Source organism: Alligator sinensis, unplaced genomic scaffold (genome assembly GCF_000455745.1).
Source record: "Alligator sinensis unplaced genomic scaffold, ASM45574v1 scaffold273_1, whole genome shotgun sequence".
NCBI lineage: Eukaryota > Metazoa > Chordata > Crocodylia > Alligatoridae > Alligator > Alligator sinensis.
In genome coordinates this window covers 1,048,044-1,069,573 of record NW_005841943.1, presented here as the reverse complement: position 1 = coordinate 1,069,573, position 21,530 = coordinate 1,048,044, and the positions used below count along the sequence as shown (strand labels likewise).

General features: G+C 37.9%; 1 protein-coding gene across 4 annotated transcripts in view; it reads right to left on the bottom strand.

Moving 5' to 3' along the window:
• Window positions 1-312: 312 nt before the first annotated feature.
• Window positions 313-21,530, bottom strand: part of VIRMA (vir like m6A methyltransferase associated) — a 49,374-nt gene continuing 28,156 nt past the window's right edge. For 2 of the 4 annotated variants that reach the window (XM_014518207.2, XM_025199416.1), the window contains 17 exons: window positions 19,484-20,633; window positions 18,177-18,668; window positions 17,231-17,385; window positions 15,793-15,875; window positions 14,708-14,801; window positions 14,018-14,562; window positions 13,116-13,351; window positions 12,034-12,286; window positions 10,718-10,935; window positions 9,543-9,675; window positions 8,183-8,335; window positions 7,417-7,577; window positions 6,751-6,847; window positions 5,780-5,946; window positions 4,368-4,699; window positions 3,054-3,221; window positions 313-2,642 (listed from right to left, as the gene is read on the bottom strand). In XM_014518207.2, the coding sequence (XP_014373693.1) occupies window positions 2,485-2,642; window positions 3,054-3,221; window positions 4,368-4,699; window positions 5,780-5,946; window positions 6,751-6,847; window positions 7,417-7,577; window positions 8,183-8,335; window positions 9,543-9,675; window positions 10,718-10,935; window positions 12,034-12,286; window positions 13,116-13,351; window positions 14,018-14,562; window positions 14,708-14,801; window positions 15,793-15,875; window positions 17,231-17,385; window positions 18,177-18,668; window positions 19,484-20,633 (4,595 nt within the window). In that variant the 3' untranslated portion in view covers window positions 313-2,484. The remainder of the gene's footprint in view (window positions 2,643-3,053; window positions 3,222-4,367; window positions 4,700-5,779; window positions 5,947-6,750; window positions 6,848-7,416; window positions 7,578-8,182; window positions 8,336-9,542; window positions 9,676-10,717; window positions 10,936-12,033; window positions 12,287-13,115; window positions 13,352-14,017; window positions 14,563-14,707; window positions 14,802-15,792; window positions 15,876-17,230; window positions 17,386-18,176; window positions 18,669-19,483; window positions 20,634-21,530) is intronic. The other 2 variants (XM_006020010.3, XM_014518208.2) reach the window with 2 other exon arrangements.

Sequence of the window (21,530 nt, the reverse complement as noted above, 5' to 3'; positions counted from 1 at the left end):
TCCTAAATGCTCCAACTCCAGAGCTTTGAGCTGCACTGCTTCCACCCTGACTGCCGGCTCCTAGCCACTTCCTCCTGCTCCAAGCTGCTTGACCCCCCGCCCTCCCATTCCGTTGCCCCCACTTAGTGCCTGGAGCTCATTACAGTACTGTATAAGCACAGAATTGTGCCTTTTGGGGTGGTTTCCCTTTGCAAGGACATTGTCAGAAAGGGATGGACTGTGTGCGACTCAATTCCAGAACCATGTTAATAAAGAAACTGGTAGACAAGCTGCTCAGTTTTCAAGTCTGACTAATGATTTACTTAGATTTTGTTCACCTTTATCTATGACCTTTTATTGTTTCCAGTTCGAAAGTGCCGAGTGTGACATGCTGTATTTCAAACTTTCATAAAGCAAAATTGAATATTTACAAGTCTGTTCCACACTTGCAGATTTTTCTTTTCAAAGTCTCTCACTAAAAACAAATCAAACATGATCTCTGCCACAGCTTCACTTCGTAAAGTTTCTAAAAATATAGTAATAAAATCTTTCAAAACACATGGTTGAGAAGAGCCTTAGACCGCTTTACAAAATATTTATGCAATGCTCCTCCGTTTAAAAAAATAGCAACAAACCTGTAAATGCTTACTAGAATTTCACCTGTTTTAGTTATTACAATTACATTATGAGTAAAATTCCATCCTCCTTGATTTACTTGGGTATCTGTAGGTTTATTTTTGCAATTCAGGCAGCTTTAGATTCTCCTGTCCAATAATTTTCTGAAGGATGTTACTTTATAAATATTAAATACATATGAACCAATATCTACATGAACCTAAGTTATTCCGTTTAAGCCATGACCAGTTAATTAACAGATCAACCTTACCTCTCTTACAGGTCATGTTAATTAACTTTTTGCAAACAACTGATTTGATGGAATGTTGTGGGGTGTTCATACATAGTATCTCCACAAATAAGGACCCCTTTACATTTGCCTTCTCCATGGTCTCAACTAAAACTGTTAATACAAATTTAGTCAGTGGATAAAGCTAAATGGGATTTTTATGCATGGTGTTTACTTAGCCCAGAGTACATTTTGAAATACGGTTTTAAAGTCTATGACATCATGCTGGCTAAGCAAAGGATATTAAGATCACTTTAAAGTGGAACTATATAAACTAGCTGGGCATGTCCTCATTTACATTTAGATCCTTTACCATCTAAAGAGACCTATGTATAAATGAAATATTAAACTTAAAGAAAGCTAGCTACCATTGGTGAACATTTAATGTACATCTTATCTTTATAAGGCTGTAACTATTCACCTCCTAGCCTTCATGTAAGTATGCAGCAGATGTACTGAAAAACTGCATTCTTCCTTACAGGACAAAAATCCACTGGATTAAAAGGAAATACAAATACTTAATATAAAGTACAAAACAAATTCTCAGAGGAGTTCAGCATGAAAATAAATGTGACTGTGGACCTAACTATGAAGGTTTTTTTTATCATTCCTAGTTTTCACAGTTGGGGGTTTTTTTGCATTGTATCTCAATGTCAAAAATAATTATGGAAGCTAATCCAGGGGATGTATTCAACACAGCTTTCAGTTGGCTGATTCATTATAGCGTTTTTCATTTTTATTGAAGCCTGTTTTTAAACCATCTCCCCCAGTTATACAAGAGCCAGCAAGCAAGCCATTAACTCTTTCCATCCCCAAAATGCTACAGATACTTTCCTTTATGACCTCTTCTACAAGTTGCACACTTTTCCAGATGGAATGATGAGCAAATTCTTAACATAGAGACTTACAGTCATGACTTCCCTAAGGAGAGTTCCTCTTTAGGCAGTCTCTTACTCTCATGGAAGTCAATTTAAGTTTTGCCAATACTTTCAATGGTTTAGGGATATGTTTAAGAATCTAAAATTCTTATACTTAAATAGCTTTTAAATTACATGTGTAAGTTTTCTGTTCCTTCACACATCAAAAGCAATCATTTGCTATGATTTCCTCCTATTCATTAAAATATTGGTAAGATGTACTTTATTCATTTAATAACTGACCAATAGAAATACGAGCCTATAGCTTTAAACCTGAGGGGAGAAAAATCAAACTGCCTTACATACTACTGCAAAAAAATACCCACAAAGCTTACATACACACACACGCACCCTGTACCTTTCTTTTGGCACAGTGAATATTATAGAAAGAAATCCTTCAAGTCTTAACTCAAATAGGTTCCTTACTGAGTAATGTATATAGAAGTCCACAAAAAATTAAAATGTTCTTTCAAAAGGAACAAAAATATACAACTGTACACAAAAAGTCTTGAATTTTATTGAAATTTCAAGTCTTGTATCAAACAAAAACTGCTTTCTTCCAACAAAAATATTTCCTTGCTGTCTCCTGATACCAGTTACTCTAAATTGGTCCTTTAGTGCCTCAGCTTTTCTTTATCATCTGCTTAAGAAATTCACACTGCTGGGATGTTCCAGGTCTCACTTTTATCGTGTGAAGGAACGGACATGACGACCTCTTCCGCTGCCTCCACTAACAAACTTTCCTCTTGAGCCACCACTGCTGCTACTATTAGCACTCGTCCAAGATGGCCCAATTCCACCACGACCTCTAGAAGCACGATCACGGGGACTGGGTCGATAGCCTAGAAGCGAAGAAAATACAAGTATAGTACTGGCATCTAAAAAAGGTGTAAGTATGGATATAAACCCCATTGTGTTAGGGACAAAAACTGAAGACAGGGACTGTTACTTTTCTTCTTTTCACTTATTAGTCGAGCATTGTTTTGCTTTAACTAGGTCTACAATTACCATAGTGGTATTAAAACAAAAGCTACACAAATGCAAAATTCAGATACCAAGATTAAGATTTCAATTTAGCAAATACTGTAATTTTCTATATTACATTTAGTGAAAGTATTTATTAGGCCATAGTCATATATATTTTAAAAATGCACTTCATTTCAATGGCTTAATTTGTAAAGAGGAAATAATGCAGGACCTTCCAGCAGTCTGAGGACCATTTCAGTGTATTACAAAAATCAAACCATATATACCTGCAGAACTCAAAGGCCTCAATGGTGGCAGTGGGCCTCTGTTAAAATTGCTCTGACCCCCTCTACTTTCATTATAAGTGCCTCGCGGTGTACTCTGTGCACTCCAACTTGACCCTCTGGCTCCTTCACGACGACTATAATTTCCTAAATGCAAGAGACACAAAGTGGCTGAAAAAAAATGAAGATTTTTTCTGCATTTTAATCTCTGCCACATACAAGGTGAATAAAAGTTTACAATTCTTAAAATAAATATATATATATTTTTAAGTCAGACATTTTACTTACATTTTTAAACAGTATTGGTCTACAGAGTACTTTTACAGCTTTTTAGGCATTACAAAAGAAAATGGCACAGCAAATGCACCAAAGTGAGGATGGGAGTGTAAAAGGGGAGTTCTCTCTAACAATCAAACTCAGTAATAACCACTACAGGATTAAACCAAACAACTGCCCAAATGCATGGGATCTGCGATATAGTCAGATGTGTTGATCTGCTGCTACAGAAACAGGAGGTCCCTGTTGAAGTGCCAGGATAGACTGCAAGTCTGGTGAAGCTACTTCTGGAAGACAGAAGTGAGAGCCTTATGCTGTGTTAATGCATATTGCCAACAGTTTTGCAGGCAATGTGGAAGTGTAAAGGAATGCACATCTTCCCCTTTCTCTTCTCATTTTCACACTTTGAAGACTGTGAATGGATGCAATATTGTCAACTGCAAACTTAACTGTCACTGGGCATTACTTTTGTTTCCAAATTTTTAAAAAATTCTTTACATTTTGCAAGGGAATTTCTAGCCAGACTTGCTGAAAACTGCATATTTTCCTTTTGGGCTCCTGTTTTTTCTAAGACTATCTGAACTGTTGGGGGCTGAGGGAAGACAGAACACTTACGCTTCATTTGACCAAGTCCTATATCACTTCAGAGTGAGCCCACTGTATTTTTGTTAATATTATAATGCATTCTAAATGCCATTAAAAACAAGAGCACTTGACCAGAACACAAAGGTCTAGCTAAATATTTTTACAAAGATACCACCCTGACCAGAAAAGGAAAAAAAAAACCCAATTAAGCAAAGCTTTGTTTTAATTCCAGAGTAATGTAGGGACCCCTTCTCTCATGAAAACAGTCACATACGCTTTATTTCTTTTTCCCAGCTAAATCACACTGAGAATATTTAACCACCATTAAGATAGCTTGATTTATTTGAAGCTTTCTATGAAGTTTACATAGAAATAATGGAATAATATTCTTGCTGCATCTTTTACCCAAACTGGTAGTTCACATACTCCAAATCCTAAGCAAAAAAGGCAACGTACCTTTGGAAGCAGGTGGAGTAAAGAACCTGTTCTGACTGTGAAATGCGCCGCGTCCTCCACGATTCCCTGAGAATCCCCCACGTGAAGAAATTTTCTGCGATACTTTTGGTGGCCTTTTTGGTGGTGGTATCCCATCTGGAGCAACCACTTCTTTGCTCTCTGCGGCAACAAAATCGTCCACGTGCATAGAAGGAGGTCTGCTTGTATTCTGTTTTCTCTGACGAAAAATGTCATGCGGTCGAATACCCTGTCCAAATCCTCCCCTGCCTCTTCCTCGAGGAGGGGGCACAACATGTGCTCTCTTTGCAGGCTCTATGTATTCTGATTTGCCACTATTGAAGCAAAAAAAAAAAAAAAAAAAAGTTAACATGATTATTTAACTAATCAATCAGAAAATTTACTCCAGCTGAACATCAGGCATTTTCTGTAACAGTATTCAATGCAAATTGAAAAAAAAAGATTCCACAAAGCTCAACATAACAGGCCTGGCTCTTTGCAACAAGCTCTGCTGCTTCATTCACTACATTCATACCTACACAGTGGGAAGTAACCTTGAAAAAACTTTTTTGCTAGTATACAAAAAAGCGAGACTGATATTGTCATAACCCAAAGGTATGATTTTGTGCGCGCTTCGGCACCAGAATTATCCCCGCCAGGTTGCAACTTCATTGCACGGTGGAGTTTTCTGCTGCGGAGGAAAACTCCAGTGCAAGGACGAGTTTCCCGCCTATTTGCAGCTTCTTTTGCAGGGTGCATTGCTCAAGTTGCAAGAGAAATGCACGGTGCAAAAGAGTTCCCGCCACCTGCATGCAAATTTGTGTCCCTATTCCGCACGGGGCGTCTAACGATTGCCCTGTTAGCCATATAAGAGGCTTGAGCGGTTTCCGCCCAAGCCGAAGAGGACTCCACATCCATCTCGTGGGGACTCTGGGTACACGGCAGGGAAGTAAAGACCCCTGTGTGAGATTCAGAGGAGCTTGGCGACCTGATCCATCACCCACCTCTTCCCGTCTTCGAGCAGCAAATATTATAAGACGTATCTACGAGTCCGATTTTGGTGGCGCGCTCACCCAGAGCATCCGGAGCTCTGTTTCCGTGGAGCCTAGCAAACTCCACGTGACCGTCCGTGTTGTCTTTGTCTGTAACCGCAACTCAAGCAAGTTTTCCAGCCTACACCACGACTATCTTTGGTGTAAGTAAACAATCTTTAAAACTACTGCTTTGAGTCTGTGCCTAATTCTAGCTTGTCACGACTCTCTCTCCGACGCCACACCCCGCGTGCAGCACGAAAAAGGTCTCGGCTCACACCCGGCCTGCACAGATATCAAGTATCTACCAGTTCCCAGGAAGATATTTCCTTCCCTCAGCAAAATACATTAATACTATGATACAGAATCACCAGTGCTTCCTACCTTGAAGTTATGAAGGTCTCATGCTTGTGTTTTCCAAGTTTGAATCCTTTTGTAGTTTTTGTCCTACCAGGAGATGAGGGTTCTGACAAAAATGATCTCTCCAATTCTGCTTGTAAATCAAAGTCACTGCAGCCTTTCTCTGACAGTTCAATTAAGTCAACCTTTACCTGCAATAAAAGAATGCAGTTCACCTTAATGAGCATACCACTATTCCAAGAAAAGAGTAGCAGCAGCATATGACCAGCCCAGCTGGGGCCCATCAAAATACTGTACTGACCCAAATCCAAGACACCCCCCAATAATTATATCCTATACATTTAATAATGTCTAACAATTTATAAATGTGTTACAATTGTCCATGTACAGAATCTAATTATTGGAGATTCCTTTTAAATTTGCCCCCCTTCCCACTGCTGCAGCAGTGAAAACAGTGGCTAGGGGGAGCTGGCAAAGTGGCTTGTCCCCTCCCCACCACTTCTGACCCACTGCCCCACTTTCCCTCACCTAAGTGGGAGAAAAAAAAAACCCTGTCTTGGAATCAAGTAAATACAGTAGTAGGTGCTGCAGCAATTGCATATTTACTCCCATGGACCTCAGTAAGGTCAATCCCTAGGCATCAAATTTTGAAAGACAGTCTATGTATCCAAGTGGACTAGCGCTCGTGCAAGGCTTGTTCTGCCCAGACTGCAGTCTGAAAAATTCAGCATTGTGACATCTGTACAAGAGTGAGAGGAGAAAGACTCAGCAGCTGTATATGTTAACAGAAAGAAAGTAAAGCAAAGCTACGAAAAGATGAACAGGAGTCTGATGCACATTTTCCTTACAGAAACCATTTACAAAGGATATGTTTTCTTTGCTGCTCTACATGTGTATGGGTGGTGGTGATGGGGGTGTGGGTGTGATTAGAACTCTACTATTCACTTAAATACACTAATTGTTATTTTTCCCTCAATTTTAATTAAGCCTTTTACCATATCAAGCTCTGTGTCAATTTCTTCAGCCTGGAATGGTGAGAACCACATAGACTTCAGCTGGTCATCCATCACATCTGCCAACACATACGTAGTCCTGTAATGAAGAATAGCAAATACATTATTAGCCTTCAGTCAAAAATGCAAGTGTAGTGGAGCATCACGTGACTTTGGACAACTACTGTAGCAGGACTCATTCAAAGGCCTGACTTGCTATAAATACAAAGTGTACTTCTGGACTTGATAAAATATAAGCTTCAGCAAGCACAATTGTACAGTAACCAAGATTAGACTAACTACAATCTCTAGAAAACCAAAATGAAAATACACTTGAGCTCTAACTGCCTCATGTGAAATTAAATCTACAAGTTATATTTAACTTTCATCTCACTTAAGAACAAGGCAGTCTGAAAGAAAGAACAGATTTCTTTATTAAACTAGCATAAAGAAGCTACTATGGGAAACACCCTTACTTTTAGCATTCATACTGAATTCAAAATACTAGATTGATGAAATACAGGTTGTTTCCCTGAAAGAAAAAGTCACAATAGTAACAACAGTTAAACTTCACAGCATACCACAGAAAAATATATCCTGTCAAGAATGTACTAACCCATAAACTGTTTCAAAGAAACCACCCAGTGTGCAACATATTTATTATTTTACCTATTATTAAACAGATTCTGGAGAGAGTCTGGTGCAGAAAGAACTGGTTCCACATCTTGGTCGCTCAGCGGACAAGGATCGCCTGCTGATTCCAACATCTGCCGAAGTCCAACAACATTGTCCAATAAGGATTCAAGGCCATCATCTTCTTTAGAACGTTCCTGTGTCAGACCAGTCACAGAATTTAAAATACTCAATGCTGAGGACAGATGCCAGTTAAAAGAAGAAAATGCACCACAAACTATTTTTAATACTCTCAGTATGATCCATTCATGTATGTATCCTAAAATGTAAATAGACCTAGCAAGCAGGAAAAACAGCAGAGGGCACCCTAATACTCTATAAAAGAACAAGTAGTCAACTCTCGAGTCCAAAATGTCATTTATCATCTGCTGACTTGACAGTGGACCTGGAATTGGTGATCTGGACCCACTGTTGACTATATTAACAATCTAATTGCTCTAGTTTATTCCCTGTTCTTTCTACTCATCTGTTGTTTCTCGTCTTATTTTGCTATCTAAACTCAAGAGAAAGGACACCCTCAAATATGTGGGAACGGTCTCAATCTCACAGACGCCTCTCAGCATAATAAACCACCAGTAAACAGAATACATAACTAGCTAACCCAACATACACCATTCATATCAACCCTTGCCATGAATTATCATCAGCTTGCACATAAAAGCATACAGAGAGAGATCTGCTTCTTAAGGCTAAGAATAAGCTAAGAAAGCAACAAGGACTTCATTATTCAAAATCCTCTTACCAAAACATGTTTCTCCAGTTCAAGCAGAAAATTTTCAGGGTTTTCTTCTTTGTTCTGTAACAGATGTTTTAATTCTGCAGTAGTCAGACCTAATGTCCTTGCTGGATGAGATCCATCTACCTCCATAAGACTTCCATCATCTCCACAACAGCCCTGAAAAAAAGCATGACATGTCAAGTTTTTCAAAACTAAAATTAAGGTTTGTAAAAGCGCTGCAAAATCTATAGCATTCAGATATACTTTAAAGCAGAGCACCACAAAAGAAGAGAATGCAAATGGAGTTTTGTGGCTGTCTAGAGAAACATCTACCTCCTCCCAGACACAGGCATACAAAAAGAAAAAGAAAAAATACTTCAACACACACCAACACCTATGAGGAAAGGGGATTCTTTAACTCCATGTTTACGACTTTAAAATAAAAGATGTGCACAAAACACATCCTTTAGTAAAAGAAAATCAAAAGGACATGTTCAGATTCTCCCTAAAAGGGATTCCCTTGGAAATTACTGAAAACAGTTTATTGAGTATTAATAATATTTTAGGTTGCTACTTATCGCTAATTTTAGATTGTTTTTTAACTGAAGTCACCAATTTCAGAAACACCCGCAGCAGGTCTTTGTTATAACACTCAAATCTGAAGCTAGAACCCAATAATTATGCTGATCATTTTACAAACTAACTTTTAAAGGAGGGCAGCCTAAGTAATCTGTAAAAAATGTCTTAAACATGCACTTACAATTAATGCAAAATCTTTTTAAGAAACAGAAAAATCTACTGAAAATTTATCTTTTCCCCAAGCATATATTTATTTATCATTTTTTCCCACTATAGCTGCTGTCTCAAGTTAGCTGAATAATTAAATGTATAAACACCACTCAAAGTACTTTGAAATTACTTTAACAGGGCATGATAAGAAATATATACAAACTTTTTTTTCCCGATTTGGCAGTTAATGTAAAAAAGGAACACCACACTAAGAATGGAACTGAAGGGAAATATGTGAGCCAGAGTGCCAAATGAGAACTGTATGCACAAATCAAAACTGTTTTAATATTGAGGTTGAATTCAATATACATTTTTTGAAAGCTAGATGACTGCATTATACTCCTTACAGAATACAGTGGTAATTACTTTGCTGGAAAAAAGTTTGTTCCTCATTTACAGACATTTTAGCAAAATACACTGAATTTTATTAACCAATAAAGGCGGCACTAAATTAACAGTGACAAAACGTTATACCCAGAACTGCACATTGCAGTGATTTCAGAACTAATAGCTATATTTATTTTATATCAACTCTCTTACTGGAACAGAACCAGTACTTAACCAGCTGAAAAACATTTAATACATATTCACTTACCAGGGTGTCAGAGTTTAGAATCTGTCTCATAAAATCCAAAAACGAGGATGCCAGTTCTCCTGTGTCCTTACTAAAGCTGCTTACTACTCGCTTCAATACAGTGTACAGTGCACCATTGTGTTTTCTTAGAGAGCTATTACCACAAGAGAGGGAGAGAAGAGGGGACACACCCAGTGTTAATACCCCACCTTGTGATCACAGTGTTGTATTGCTTCATAAAAAGAAAAATCAGCATAAAGAAAATAATGAAGTCAACCATTTGCTACAACTTGAATATGGATAAATGATAAAACTGGAACCTATCTATTCCCTTTAGACTGAACCATTACTCTCAAGGGTCTGATTATGTGTACCTCAAGAATCGTCTCTGCAATTATATTTATTGTAGTAGTATCTAAGAAGTCTTCAAGCCTCAGGTCTAGGATATGTTTTATTAGTTTCTGTTACCACAGACCAAATCCAACAAGCAGCTCAATACCACTCTAGACAAAGAACAGAGGGACTAGGATTGGTGGTTCTCAGCCTTTTTAGTGTCACCCCATCAGTAGACTGAATACACCCCATGGAAAATAGCAGCTCTTAGTTTTCACTTGTTACTTGACTGGGGAAAAATAAGAGCAATTCTTCTGTTACAAACAACACAGCAGGTTCCAGGTTTGACCCTATGGATTCCAATTAGAAATCTCTGGGTATGAATCATGCGTAGGTATTTGCACTCCTAGTAGTGCTAATATTATGCAGCATTCTTAAAACCATCACCTCAAAAGCCTCATCACCCTGGTTGAAAAAAAAATCACTAGGCTAGATGCACAGAAGAACTCAGGGGCCTAAATCCAGCCACTTCTAAGGAGTGTAATTTTGAACGTAGTCCTTGAATGCATGATCAGCTCCTTCCTTACCATGGAGGCCCGAGCTCTGTAGGTGCCTCACATTTCAATATAAATGTTCTCCAAGCATTTAAAGTTGTTTCTGGACATCCATAACTTCTACCAGACACTGCTGGAAATAATTCTCACTCTGTTTATTCCCTAATACAATGGAGCCCCCAGTCATCTCAGAACTTCAGATACTACTTTACTATACCTTTAGATACTATTAATACAAACAAAACTATAAGAAATCTTGACATAAAAAGCAGAAGTTTGGTTTGTTAAAAACCTGTTATAACACAATACCTCTTTAAGTGACAGAATCCATAATCATGTTCTGTAAGAAACATCATTGTCCTGATGCATGTCAACAAACAATTATAGGTGCTCTCAGAATTAGCTAAGGTTTCCATCAGACAGTCACAAATTGAAGACATCAGTTCCTTGCTTGGTAAGGAATTGGAGAGCTGTTCTAGTTCAGAAACAGATCCCTCTGATGAGCTTGGTAAAATTAGTGCAATGTCCTGTGAAAAGAAAACATGACTCTTATATCTATTACACACAAGAGTGATAAACACTGACCACATATTCAGAAGATCACTTTCATTAGGAAAACTTTTGTATTTTCTTACTACCTAGTTATAAAAAACCTGAAAATACCTTGTATTTGTAAAGGCATTCAAATTAAAAGTAAATCTTTGTATTAGTTCAATTATTTCAATTAGTTCTGAAGCTGTCAGAATAGCACTTTAAGTATGTCTACACTGCAGTGGCAGCATGAACCTGAGGACACACTGCCTCCTGCTCTAGTTTGCATGTTTCAAAACCACAAACAGGCCAGCAAGACCACCTTGTGGACATCAATTTGTGGATGCTCTTGAGACTTTGGTCTCTGGTGCCTGAGAGCAACTGCCAGGGATGACCCTGGAGCATGATCACCCATATATTTCCAGGTTGCAGACAGCAACCAAGAGCAGGTAGGAGTGTTTTACCACTGACCCATCCATGTTCCCAAATATTAATGTTAACAAGCCACCCTCTTCAGCCGAGAAGATTATTCACTCTCCAATATCCATTCAATTCTAGGTGGTATCTCTAATGATCAAAAAAGGATGAAAGTGGAAAAATGTTGTTCTTATATATTATGGACACCTACTCACTAGGAAAAAGACTACAGACAAATTCATTTCAAAGAAGCCAAGAGCCACCAATGTAAATTTTCACTGTGGCATGGATCTAATCCTCTCTTTTCCAGAATATTAACAAAGACGGGGGGGGGGGGGGGGGGGGGAGAGAGAAGAAGACACCCCTCCAAGGACAAACCTCAGAGTTTGTACCCTTGAACAACCCAAATCTATGCCAGAAGGTGCTACAAAAAATCTGGGAGAACTCTCACATTAGTTTTCATCTGAAAACAGAAAGGCTGCCCTAAGCGTACAGTCAAGATCATATTAAATTCAAGACAATGACAAACAAATGCACTTTTCCAGGTGACATATGGCACAATCCCCAATTCCACAGTAGTCTAGAAGTGCATGTGCTACTGTCCCTTCTTCATGCATATGCAATCCCCAATTACGTATTAAAATATGCAGTTACTCATATTTAATTTTATACAATACCTGATCACAGAGGGACTGTAAAATGGAAGTTACATATTCAGTGCACTGCTGATGAATAACATTGTCCCCAGCAGATCGCATTAAAGCCAAGAGATCCTGGAAAACTTCCACATACTTTTCATCACCTTTAGCTGTTCCACTAATTAGATGCAAAATGGCTAATTTACAAGCTTTGTGTGAAGCCAGGGCATCAAGTAAAGCAAGTAACCGAGCAGTCTGGCCAGTGTACTGTTTCTCTTTATCTTCTGTGCTGCTGAAACAACATTAATGTACTTTAAAAATCAGTGCTCTTACATATTACAGTTAGGAAGACTTTATTTAGAGCAGTGGTTTCTCAACCTTTTCAAGGCACACCTCAGAAAGTGCCAGCTCTTAGCTTTCTCTCTTTTTTTGCATACAGAAAAATAACACCGAACAATTCTTCTGTTACAAACAACTCGAAAGGCCACACCAGGTCAGAATGTTTTCAACACTATAGATTCTTATTTGAAATCTCTGGGTTTATCTTATGAATCATGCTTGCACACTTAACAGTACTAACACTGCACCCTGTGGCACCCTTGAAAGGATCAAAAGAGACCCTGGTTAAAAAAATCAATGCTATAGAGTATAATCCTTTTCAATATAGTAGGCTTATATGTTAAAGAATTTTGAATGTTAAACAAAACCTATAGCTTGTGTACTTAGATGTTTCTATCTTCATTCGTATCCCTGGAAAGTAGGGGTGGTTGTCGTATGTAAACTGATTCAATATCTATTTAATAATAGATAATAGAACTAAGTATATATGGACAGATGTACCCTGCTCATAATTGGTTTTAACTTTTTTCCCCCCCAACAGTTCTTAAAAACACACACAAAATGTATAATGATCTAAATTAAAAAACAACACATGACTTGCTTGGTTGGCAATGCAGGGCACTGTAGTAGACTCAAGTTGAGGATTCATCCAAGTCTGTTCTTGATAAATTAAAACTTTAAACATCCATGTTATTCACTTTACAAAATCGTTGCAGAAAATGGAGGTTAAAACTTCTATGGGTATTTAAAAAAATAACTTTGTGCAAAGAACATAAAAATACCTTTGTTGATCTTCCACAATCAGATCCAAGACTGTCCTCATAATAAGAAGGGCAGTTGGTGCAGCCAAGTCACACAACTGAACACAGATACGCCTCAGCATATGCTGAATTGGCTGGCAAGATGAGCCAGAGAAAGAACGAACTATTTCTTGTAGCAGTTTGGCTTGAACATGAAGATGCATGCTCCACAGTTTTCTGGTGTTGAGTGCCACTGATATGTCATGGGGTTCAATTACCTGTGAAGGAACATAGTACTTTAAAAGAGTTATAACAGCTCATTTCAGCTAGAGAGAAAAACAAGCAGTAAGGACCAAATTCTGCCCCTCTCAGATGCTTCTGATTTAGTGATATCAGTGAGAACTGCAAACGTTGCAGGCATTTAAACCCTTATTAGAAACTAAACTAATAACCATCACAACAGACTAGGTATGTTTTGGAAACAGGTTGTAATCCCACATCAGAGCAAATGAAATCTTAAAATTAGCCCACTTATTGATATTCATTTGTTACAGATCAAAAAATGTAAAATACCATAGGAAGCCTTAATATACACTGAGAAATCAACATCTCTATGCAACTCGTTTCTACATTTAGTATTGCACATAAAAGCTGCAAGGATAATTATTAAGTAATACGGTGAAATACCAGAGTGCTAGTAGTTAAATAAGTGACGAACAATGTAAAATTGATCAGAATCAACCATTTTTTTAGAATACTCTATTATTAAACACAAAATATGCACAAGCTGATTTCTGATGAGTCATTAAATATACCTCAAAACAACCTACTTAATTAAAAATCTTTTTTATAGCTTTCAGGCCACCCTTTTATTCACGTAAAGAACATGATCCATAAGGTGGTACTTGTGACTAATTAAGCTTCTGTTTAAATTGAAATTATACCTGAGTTGTTTGCATCGGCAGTGGAAGAGGCAGCAATTCTGAAAGAAGTATAAGTCCAGAGAAAAATCCTTCAGGAATTCTCAAAATTGAAGAGAGAACCTCTTTTAGCATTAAAGACCAAGTATTATTGGCCAAGGTTTCTTCTGAAATTGTAAGTTTTTCATTAACTCCCTGGGTAAAGGTCAGTAAAATATCAATAATATCATTCTGAATTTTTTGTTCATCATTATCTAAGCGGCCTGAGAGAGGGATGGAACACAGCAACATATGTAAAGAAACAAGAGCTGAAGGAACACGCATGTCTTTAAACTCAAAAGAGCCACCTCTCAGGAGTTCAGTTAACATTGTTTTAAGGAGAGTAAGTGTACATCGGGCCATGGAAATGGTAGTAACTCTGTGAACTGTGGTTCCCATATTGACATGGAGTCTCCAAGGCTGGATAAGAATACTGTTCAATTTCTGCAAAACACGAATGAAGGTGTCCATTCCTTCAGCAGAAAAAAGCTGAATAACTGCAAGGTTCCATTTTAGATCCTTCTGTTGACCTGTAAATGGGGGAAAAAAACAAACTTTTCTGTACACCTTATCTTTTTTCAGCAATTACAGTTATATTTTAGGTGTGACTAAATTGGAGGCACTTGGAGAACTAATATTTCTGTACCAATAAATGAAGACGTATCTGTATTATACCTTCAACAGGAGGTGGTGGGCATGCAACATGACAAAGAACCCGGAGGGCAGTAGGAAGACCAACTCCTTCTGGGGTCATCAGACTATCGATATTCTTAAAATTTTAAAATTTTTAAAAAAAAAAAAAAAAAAAAAAAAAAAAAAAAAGTAAGAATATTTGTTATAAGCAATTATTTTTTTTTTTACCAAAGATACACGTGATACATTACAATAACCTGTTTAACTAGGCTGGAATCTGAAAAGCAATCATCATAATGTTATAAAAAAAGTAAACCGATTACTGATAGTTACCATGGCAAGACACTGCTTGATTGACTGACATTGACCATATTTACTTGATTCTAGGATGAGATTTTTTTCCCTAATTTACCATAGTGGGGGGGAGGTGGGGGACCCTCTTCTTAAAAGTCACATATGAGGGTAATGGTGGGGACAAGCAGCTGCTGTGGCTCAGGCTCCAGCCCTTCCCAAGGGTCAGGGCCATATCTGCTGCTACTGCCTGCCCCTGCCTCCCTGCCATCTCCCCCCTCTCCCCACGTAGCTTCAGCTCCCCCACCTTCCCCTCTCCCCCCAGCATTTACCTTTGCTCCAGTTTGGCATGCTCTGTCCACGTTTTAGCCTTGGGTACTAAGCCCAGCCCCAGCCCAACCCTGCAGCAGTGGTGTGCAGCCCACAGTTGCTACTTCATGGCTGCTAGTGGGGATGGGCTTAGGCTGTGCTCGCCGCCCCAGGCTAGAACCAGGACACAGCCTGCCAACATGAAGTAAGGGGGAGGGGTGGGGGAGCAGGCAGAGGGCAGGCACTAGCAGGGGGCAAGCTACTTGACCTCCCCACACTAACTGCACTCCCACTACTTGCCCCCCTGCAGCAGTTTTGGGGGAGATGAGATGGGGAATGAATCAAAGATGGCTGTCCAATAATTGGATTCTATATATGGAAAATTATAAAATTAGAAAGAGGGGAATTTAGAGTGAGATTTTAAAAAATATGCACGTGTGCACACACATGTTCTCTCCCTCCTTCCCCACACAAATTATTAAACAGAACATTACCACTAAATAAAATGTTGTCGGCACTTTACTAACCTGTTTAATATATTCAATGAGGTTTGGAATACAATTAATTTCAAATCTAAGATTTTTCAAAGGTTCAAGCCATTTACTAAGTTCTGAAAACAAAAAGACAAGATATTTCAGCAAACAAAATTCATATCATTACATTTTTAAATTAAAAAAAAAAAAGCCTTAAAAGTAATTAAATTCACACATAAAATATTAAGTGCACAGGTGAAATCTGTAAGACAAAGGTCATAAAAATAATCAATTTTCATTAACATACCAATGAAGAGAAAAAAAACCCCCACCACATTAAGGCAGGATATTCCCCTGATCTGCATGAACTGAGTACTACTGAATTCAAGCTAGGTGCTGAAATGATTTTTGGCATGTGACCAAAGTTGCAGCTTACTTCCTTCCAAACGCTATGTAACTGATCATCTGGAATGCAATGAAATTGGCAAAACATTTCCACTTCTGAGTCATTTTATAAGAAGTCCCTAATGAAGAAGTGTGTTTCTATAAACAATATTAAATTAGTATCTATTAGAATTTTATTCTATTAATGTTTTATACTTATTTGTAATTAGACAAATACACTTAATAAAAACCTCCCTTGGGCAATCAAGGTCCCTACTCGACCTAGTTAAAAATACATGACAGAGCCCTTCAGTCCTGAAAGAGCAGCATATTCTCCTCACGTACATACAACCACAAACAGTTAATTACAAACAAAATCCAACTCTTCCAACTCCTTAAAAAGATGTTCAAGTAAAACCTCACTCCAGGCCACCAGGGTATTCTCTGTGAAAGCTCTTCAACTCGGGATACATCCCTTCATGGTCAAGAATGGCCTAAATTGGTTAAACTGCAAGGCAGGCTGTAAAACCCAACTTATCTCAAAAGTACTTAAGGAAGCCAAGGGCTGCCAAGTAGAACAGCAAGAAGAGGAACTTTTCATTGGACTTTATAACATGGCTGGCCAGCCTGGCATTGATCCTTGTACAAGAGTCTAATCGCTGGAAAAACTGATAAATTAGAAGTTTTGCGTAGAAGGTTTTTTTTTCCATTCCCTAATAGTGCACTAAGTTTCATAAGTGCCTGGAGTTCTGGACTAAAGGCAGAAAAACACAATACAGTCAAAATAGTAGTTAACCACCGACTCTACTAATCTTGCCTTCCTAATTATTTCCAAAGAGTACAAACGTCCTGCTGTTATCTGATATTCTTGGTAATTAATATTATATAAATTATTCACTAGGAAGATTATCAAGTTGAAGATCCCTTATTAACATAAATAGGAAAAATTATATATCTTCTCAGTGACTCAACCTAATATATGGCTAAAAGGGGAATTTCATTATATACATTATCAAAACCAGATGATCATGAAGTACTAATTACTAGCATATAAAAGGTTTCTGCTATACATTCTGAACAATTTACTTGATAATAGCACATACTGTACCTTGCAATTTGGTGTTATTTTCATCAGCCTTACAAAGCTTCAACAGAGGTGCCGAGTGCTGTTCCAGCATTTGAACATCACTGGAGGACTGAACCACCAGCAAAACAAGTATGCAGGCATAATTATAAGCAACTGACTTCTTAGACTTGGAGTCACTGAAACAGATAAAGGATTTCCTTAAACAGTACATTGCCATACTGGGCATTTGAGGGATCCTCTCACCTGAACACTTAAGAATCTGCCTATAGAACTCCATCTCTATTACAGCTTCACCTAAAGAAGAAAAATAAATAATCTTGCCTACAAGTGTTTTTTGAGAAACAGATCAAAATTATACTTTGATCTCTTGATAAGGAATGAAACAACTACCCACGTGTTAATTGTGTACTTTATATATTTATTCCGGGGTTTTTTTGCAAACTTTAATACTCAGGAGAGCGGGAAACTGATAGCACAGACTAGAATCAAGTAAGTAGTGAGCACACTTTCTTATACATCTTTGTCAGTGCTATTCAATCTTTACTCCTTAAGTGACAAATTTCTCTAGAAAAAAAATACTGTAAGCTTTCAAGATTTAGAAAATATGCAATGCAGAAAAGGCGATCAGAGTGCCCAGCCCTCTGTACTTGGTTGACAGAAAAATGTTGAAGTTTAGACCAAACAGGCTACCTCTTTACTAATATTTTCTAGTTTTCTGAATTTGATCTAGAGTAAAATACCTAAACATCTTTTTGGATGACCTGAATAGTTTCTAATATGACAACTGTTAACAAATGGCACACACCTGCCATTTCTATCCTGCTATTCTACTTTGAAGACATTACTTTGAAGCAATGGCAATTTTGTAAGCTTTCTTCTGATGAATCATTTCTTTACAAAGGGAACAGCTAAGTTATAAATGTTTAAAATCAGTAAACCAAAAAAGTGAACACAAATATACAGTTACCCTAAAGCTTCCTTGGAATAGTATTCCATTAAAGTAATAAGACTTTGGAGGTTCTTCTCAAGGCTGAATACATGAGCCACAGCAGATCTTCCCACAGGATTAAAAGTAATCAGATAAAGATTATGAAGTGTTCCCAAGAGGTCCGAATGGTCTGTTTCCTCACTGGCTGTGCACCGCTGGAAGTGACAGAACAATTCCGAGATGCACTGCAACGTCTGTGTTGAATGCAAGAGCCACAAGGCAAACGTATCCTCATTAGCACTATCTGACTGGAGACCTTCTTCTTGATCTGGATCGGAAAACTGACAAAGTCCTCTTATCAACAGGTTTGTTGCTTCATACTCGGATAGGAAAAAGAGGAGACCCTTCTGTGACTGTGCCAGGAACTTCAATACATCTCTGACAGCCTGAAGTACACCAGGATGAGCACTTGTGACTGGAATGGATAGTAGCAGGGTAATACATTCCAAGAAATGGTGACTGTGAAGATATCTGTAAGAACATAAAACAAAAACAACATCTGCAATACAATCCTGATTTACAAGTTTAATATAGTATCCAATAATTTTACCAGAACCTCATCTTATGCATATTTTAAGAAACCATACCTACTTAATGATGAAGTAGCAGAATTCTGAGCTATTTTCACAAAAATGTCACTGCTATGATTATCTCCTAAAAACAAAATTCTTATTAAAAACAATAATTCGTACAATAAAAGTGTCAGAAACTTTAGCCTTGGGAATTTTGTGAATTTGAGTACCTGTAGCCTCAAACTAAACATTCTGCTACTATTAGTTCTTAAAGTTAACAATGTTTATTTAAAAAATAATGAGAAAAATGTTTAGAGTTCTCTTATCTTTTTAGTAATGAGAAACTTCAAAGACATTTTTGTAATATACAGTTCCTAAGTCCATTCATGATCTTTCTGCTACAAATGCCAGAGGTTTGATAGTGTTAGGACTGTTATGTGGGCCGTTGTCCATTGGGAACAGTGCTAAGATACTTAACTGCAAGGTCTTTCGGAGCAGAGTGGTTTTTTTTTGTAGGAGTTTATACAGCACTTAGCATAACAGTCCACTATTCAGTCCGTGATCTCATTAAGACGGCTAGGGTAGGAAACTAACAACATAACTGATTCCATTAACCAGACAGTTCTTCCTAACACTTAAAGTGATCTGTAAGCCTTCACTAATGAATGAAAGGCATCATCAGCGTAAAAAAATTTAGCAAAGCATTAGTCTCTGCTTTATGCTACTGCATCCACAAAACTGGAACAAGAAACCAGCAAACCAGACCTGTCTTACCTAAACAAGACAGGGTAAGGATCATCCCTTTCTGGGGGTCCTGTAATGCGTGCTGTTGTCGGGAAGGATTTTACAGGTGGCTGAATCATTGTATGAGGTGAAGTCTCCATCAAATGAAAGATTTCTTCTAGGAGGCTAATAAGTTTTTCCACCTCTCCTTCACTAATATTTGAAGATTCCAGAAGATGGTCCATATCCATAGGAGCCTCCACATCATTTTCATATTCTTGGTTGGTTCTCTCAAGTCCAAGGTCTGTATCCTGCTCTGACTCAGTATGATTAGGAAGGGGGGGAGTACTCTCTGCTAACTGGTCAACAAGCTTTTTAATGTCTGACAGAATCTCATAAAAGTGGCACTTCTGCAGAACTGCTGACCCTGCAGTGAGGACTCTCACCGTCTGATCTAACAGTATGAGTTCCAAGAGTTTCTGATAGCCACTTTTTTCATGTGCCTCTAGCCTACCTTTCAAGAACATATCCATTCCTTCAGTCATACTGATAACACTATCCAAAGCTTTGAAAGCATTAAGTTTAAGGGAGGATGATACATGATCTGCAAACAACAATTCAAATAGTGCATTAATAACTCCTGCCTGCAAGAGTCCCATTATTCCTTGAGTCCCACATTCTGCTAATGATGACACCAGCTTTGTTCCAGCTTTTAGCTGTCGAACGTTCAAAGCGATGGGCTGCCTGAGAGCTACCTGCAGGTTTAAAGCTTGCATGGTCCAGTCTACTAGTTGGGTAACATAGTCCTGTTTTGTGTCCTTCACTTGCAGGTAGCTTAGGCCCTTCACTATTAAACCTGGAATTTCTTCTAGAGCTGTGACCCATTTTGCACCCCTTTCCTCCTGATATAAATCCAAGAGTTCAGTTAATTTAACTGAGGCTTCGACTGCCCCCGAATTTTCCTTTTCTGCATCTTGGTCCCTTATCTTACCAACTTCAGTCTCAAATACAGTCTTGTATGGGCAGCTGAAGTACAACAGAGGTCCAAGCTCTCTTTCATAAGGCTCGTATGTCACAGGTGGCACTGAAGCCAGATCCTCAGGAGTATATTCAATATCAAAGCTTGGATACTTAAATGTTTCACGTTCCAGATCAGCAATTCCATCTTCATCACTTGAAATCTGCTCATAGCCATCATCTCCTGAAAAGAAGTTTTAGGTTTAGTTTGTTAAATAAAAAGCAATTATGTACAGATGACTAGGTTATAAAACTTCAGGAATGATTCATAGTACAAAAGTAGTACACAGACTGCTGCTTAGAAAGTATGAATTCAAAACACTGAAAATATTCTTTGCTACTATAATTAAAAAGCACTATTGTGAGGTTACTCCTTACATAGGACAGCTGCAGAACTTCCATGGAGTTGGAAGCAAAGATCCTAATTCAACTAAGATAAGAAATCCAATCATTAAATAATATTCTAGATAACATCACATAATAGCAGCAGAATCATAGTTATTCTTAAAAATCTTTGGTTCCAAAAAGCTAACATATACTAAAGATCTGCTAAAAATCTCCCTCTGGTAAACTCTACTTAGCCTTGACACTTCAGATAGTGCTATGTTGACAAAGTTAGTGGTTTCTTCCTTACCATTCACTATGTGGCTGCCATTCCACACTGGAGCTCCAACAAACCAAGAAAATACAGCAGCAGTCTAAAATGTTGCTACTCCACTGGAGAACAAAGTACAGTGACAGAAACAGGCCAGATGCACTTCAGCAAAGAAGTGCTTGGTTTCATACACGTGGCAAGTTAGGTATCAGAAAAGTAGTTAAATAACTTTTAGGACTGGAAGAAATTCTGACCAAACATTTGGGGGGGGGAGTTGCTCCCCCTTTTAAACAGAAAAAAAATGTTTGCCCTTTTCTTTCAAAAATAAAGCACCTTCCTTTCAGCATCACTGATTAAAAATAAAAAACTAAAATAAGCTTGACAGTTACTTGGGCAAAAATACTCTTTCAAAGCATAAATATCTATAGGTGCTTAACTACAAAAATTGTCACTCATAGGAACTTGCTTAAATTGGTCAGAAAATCT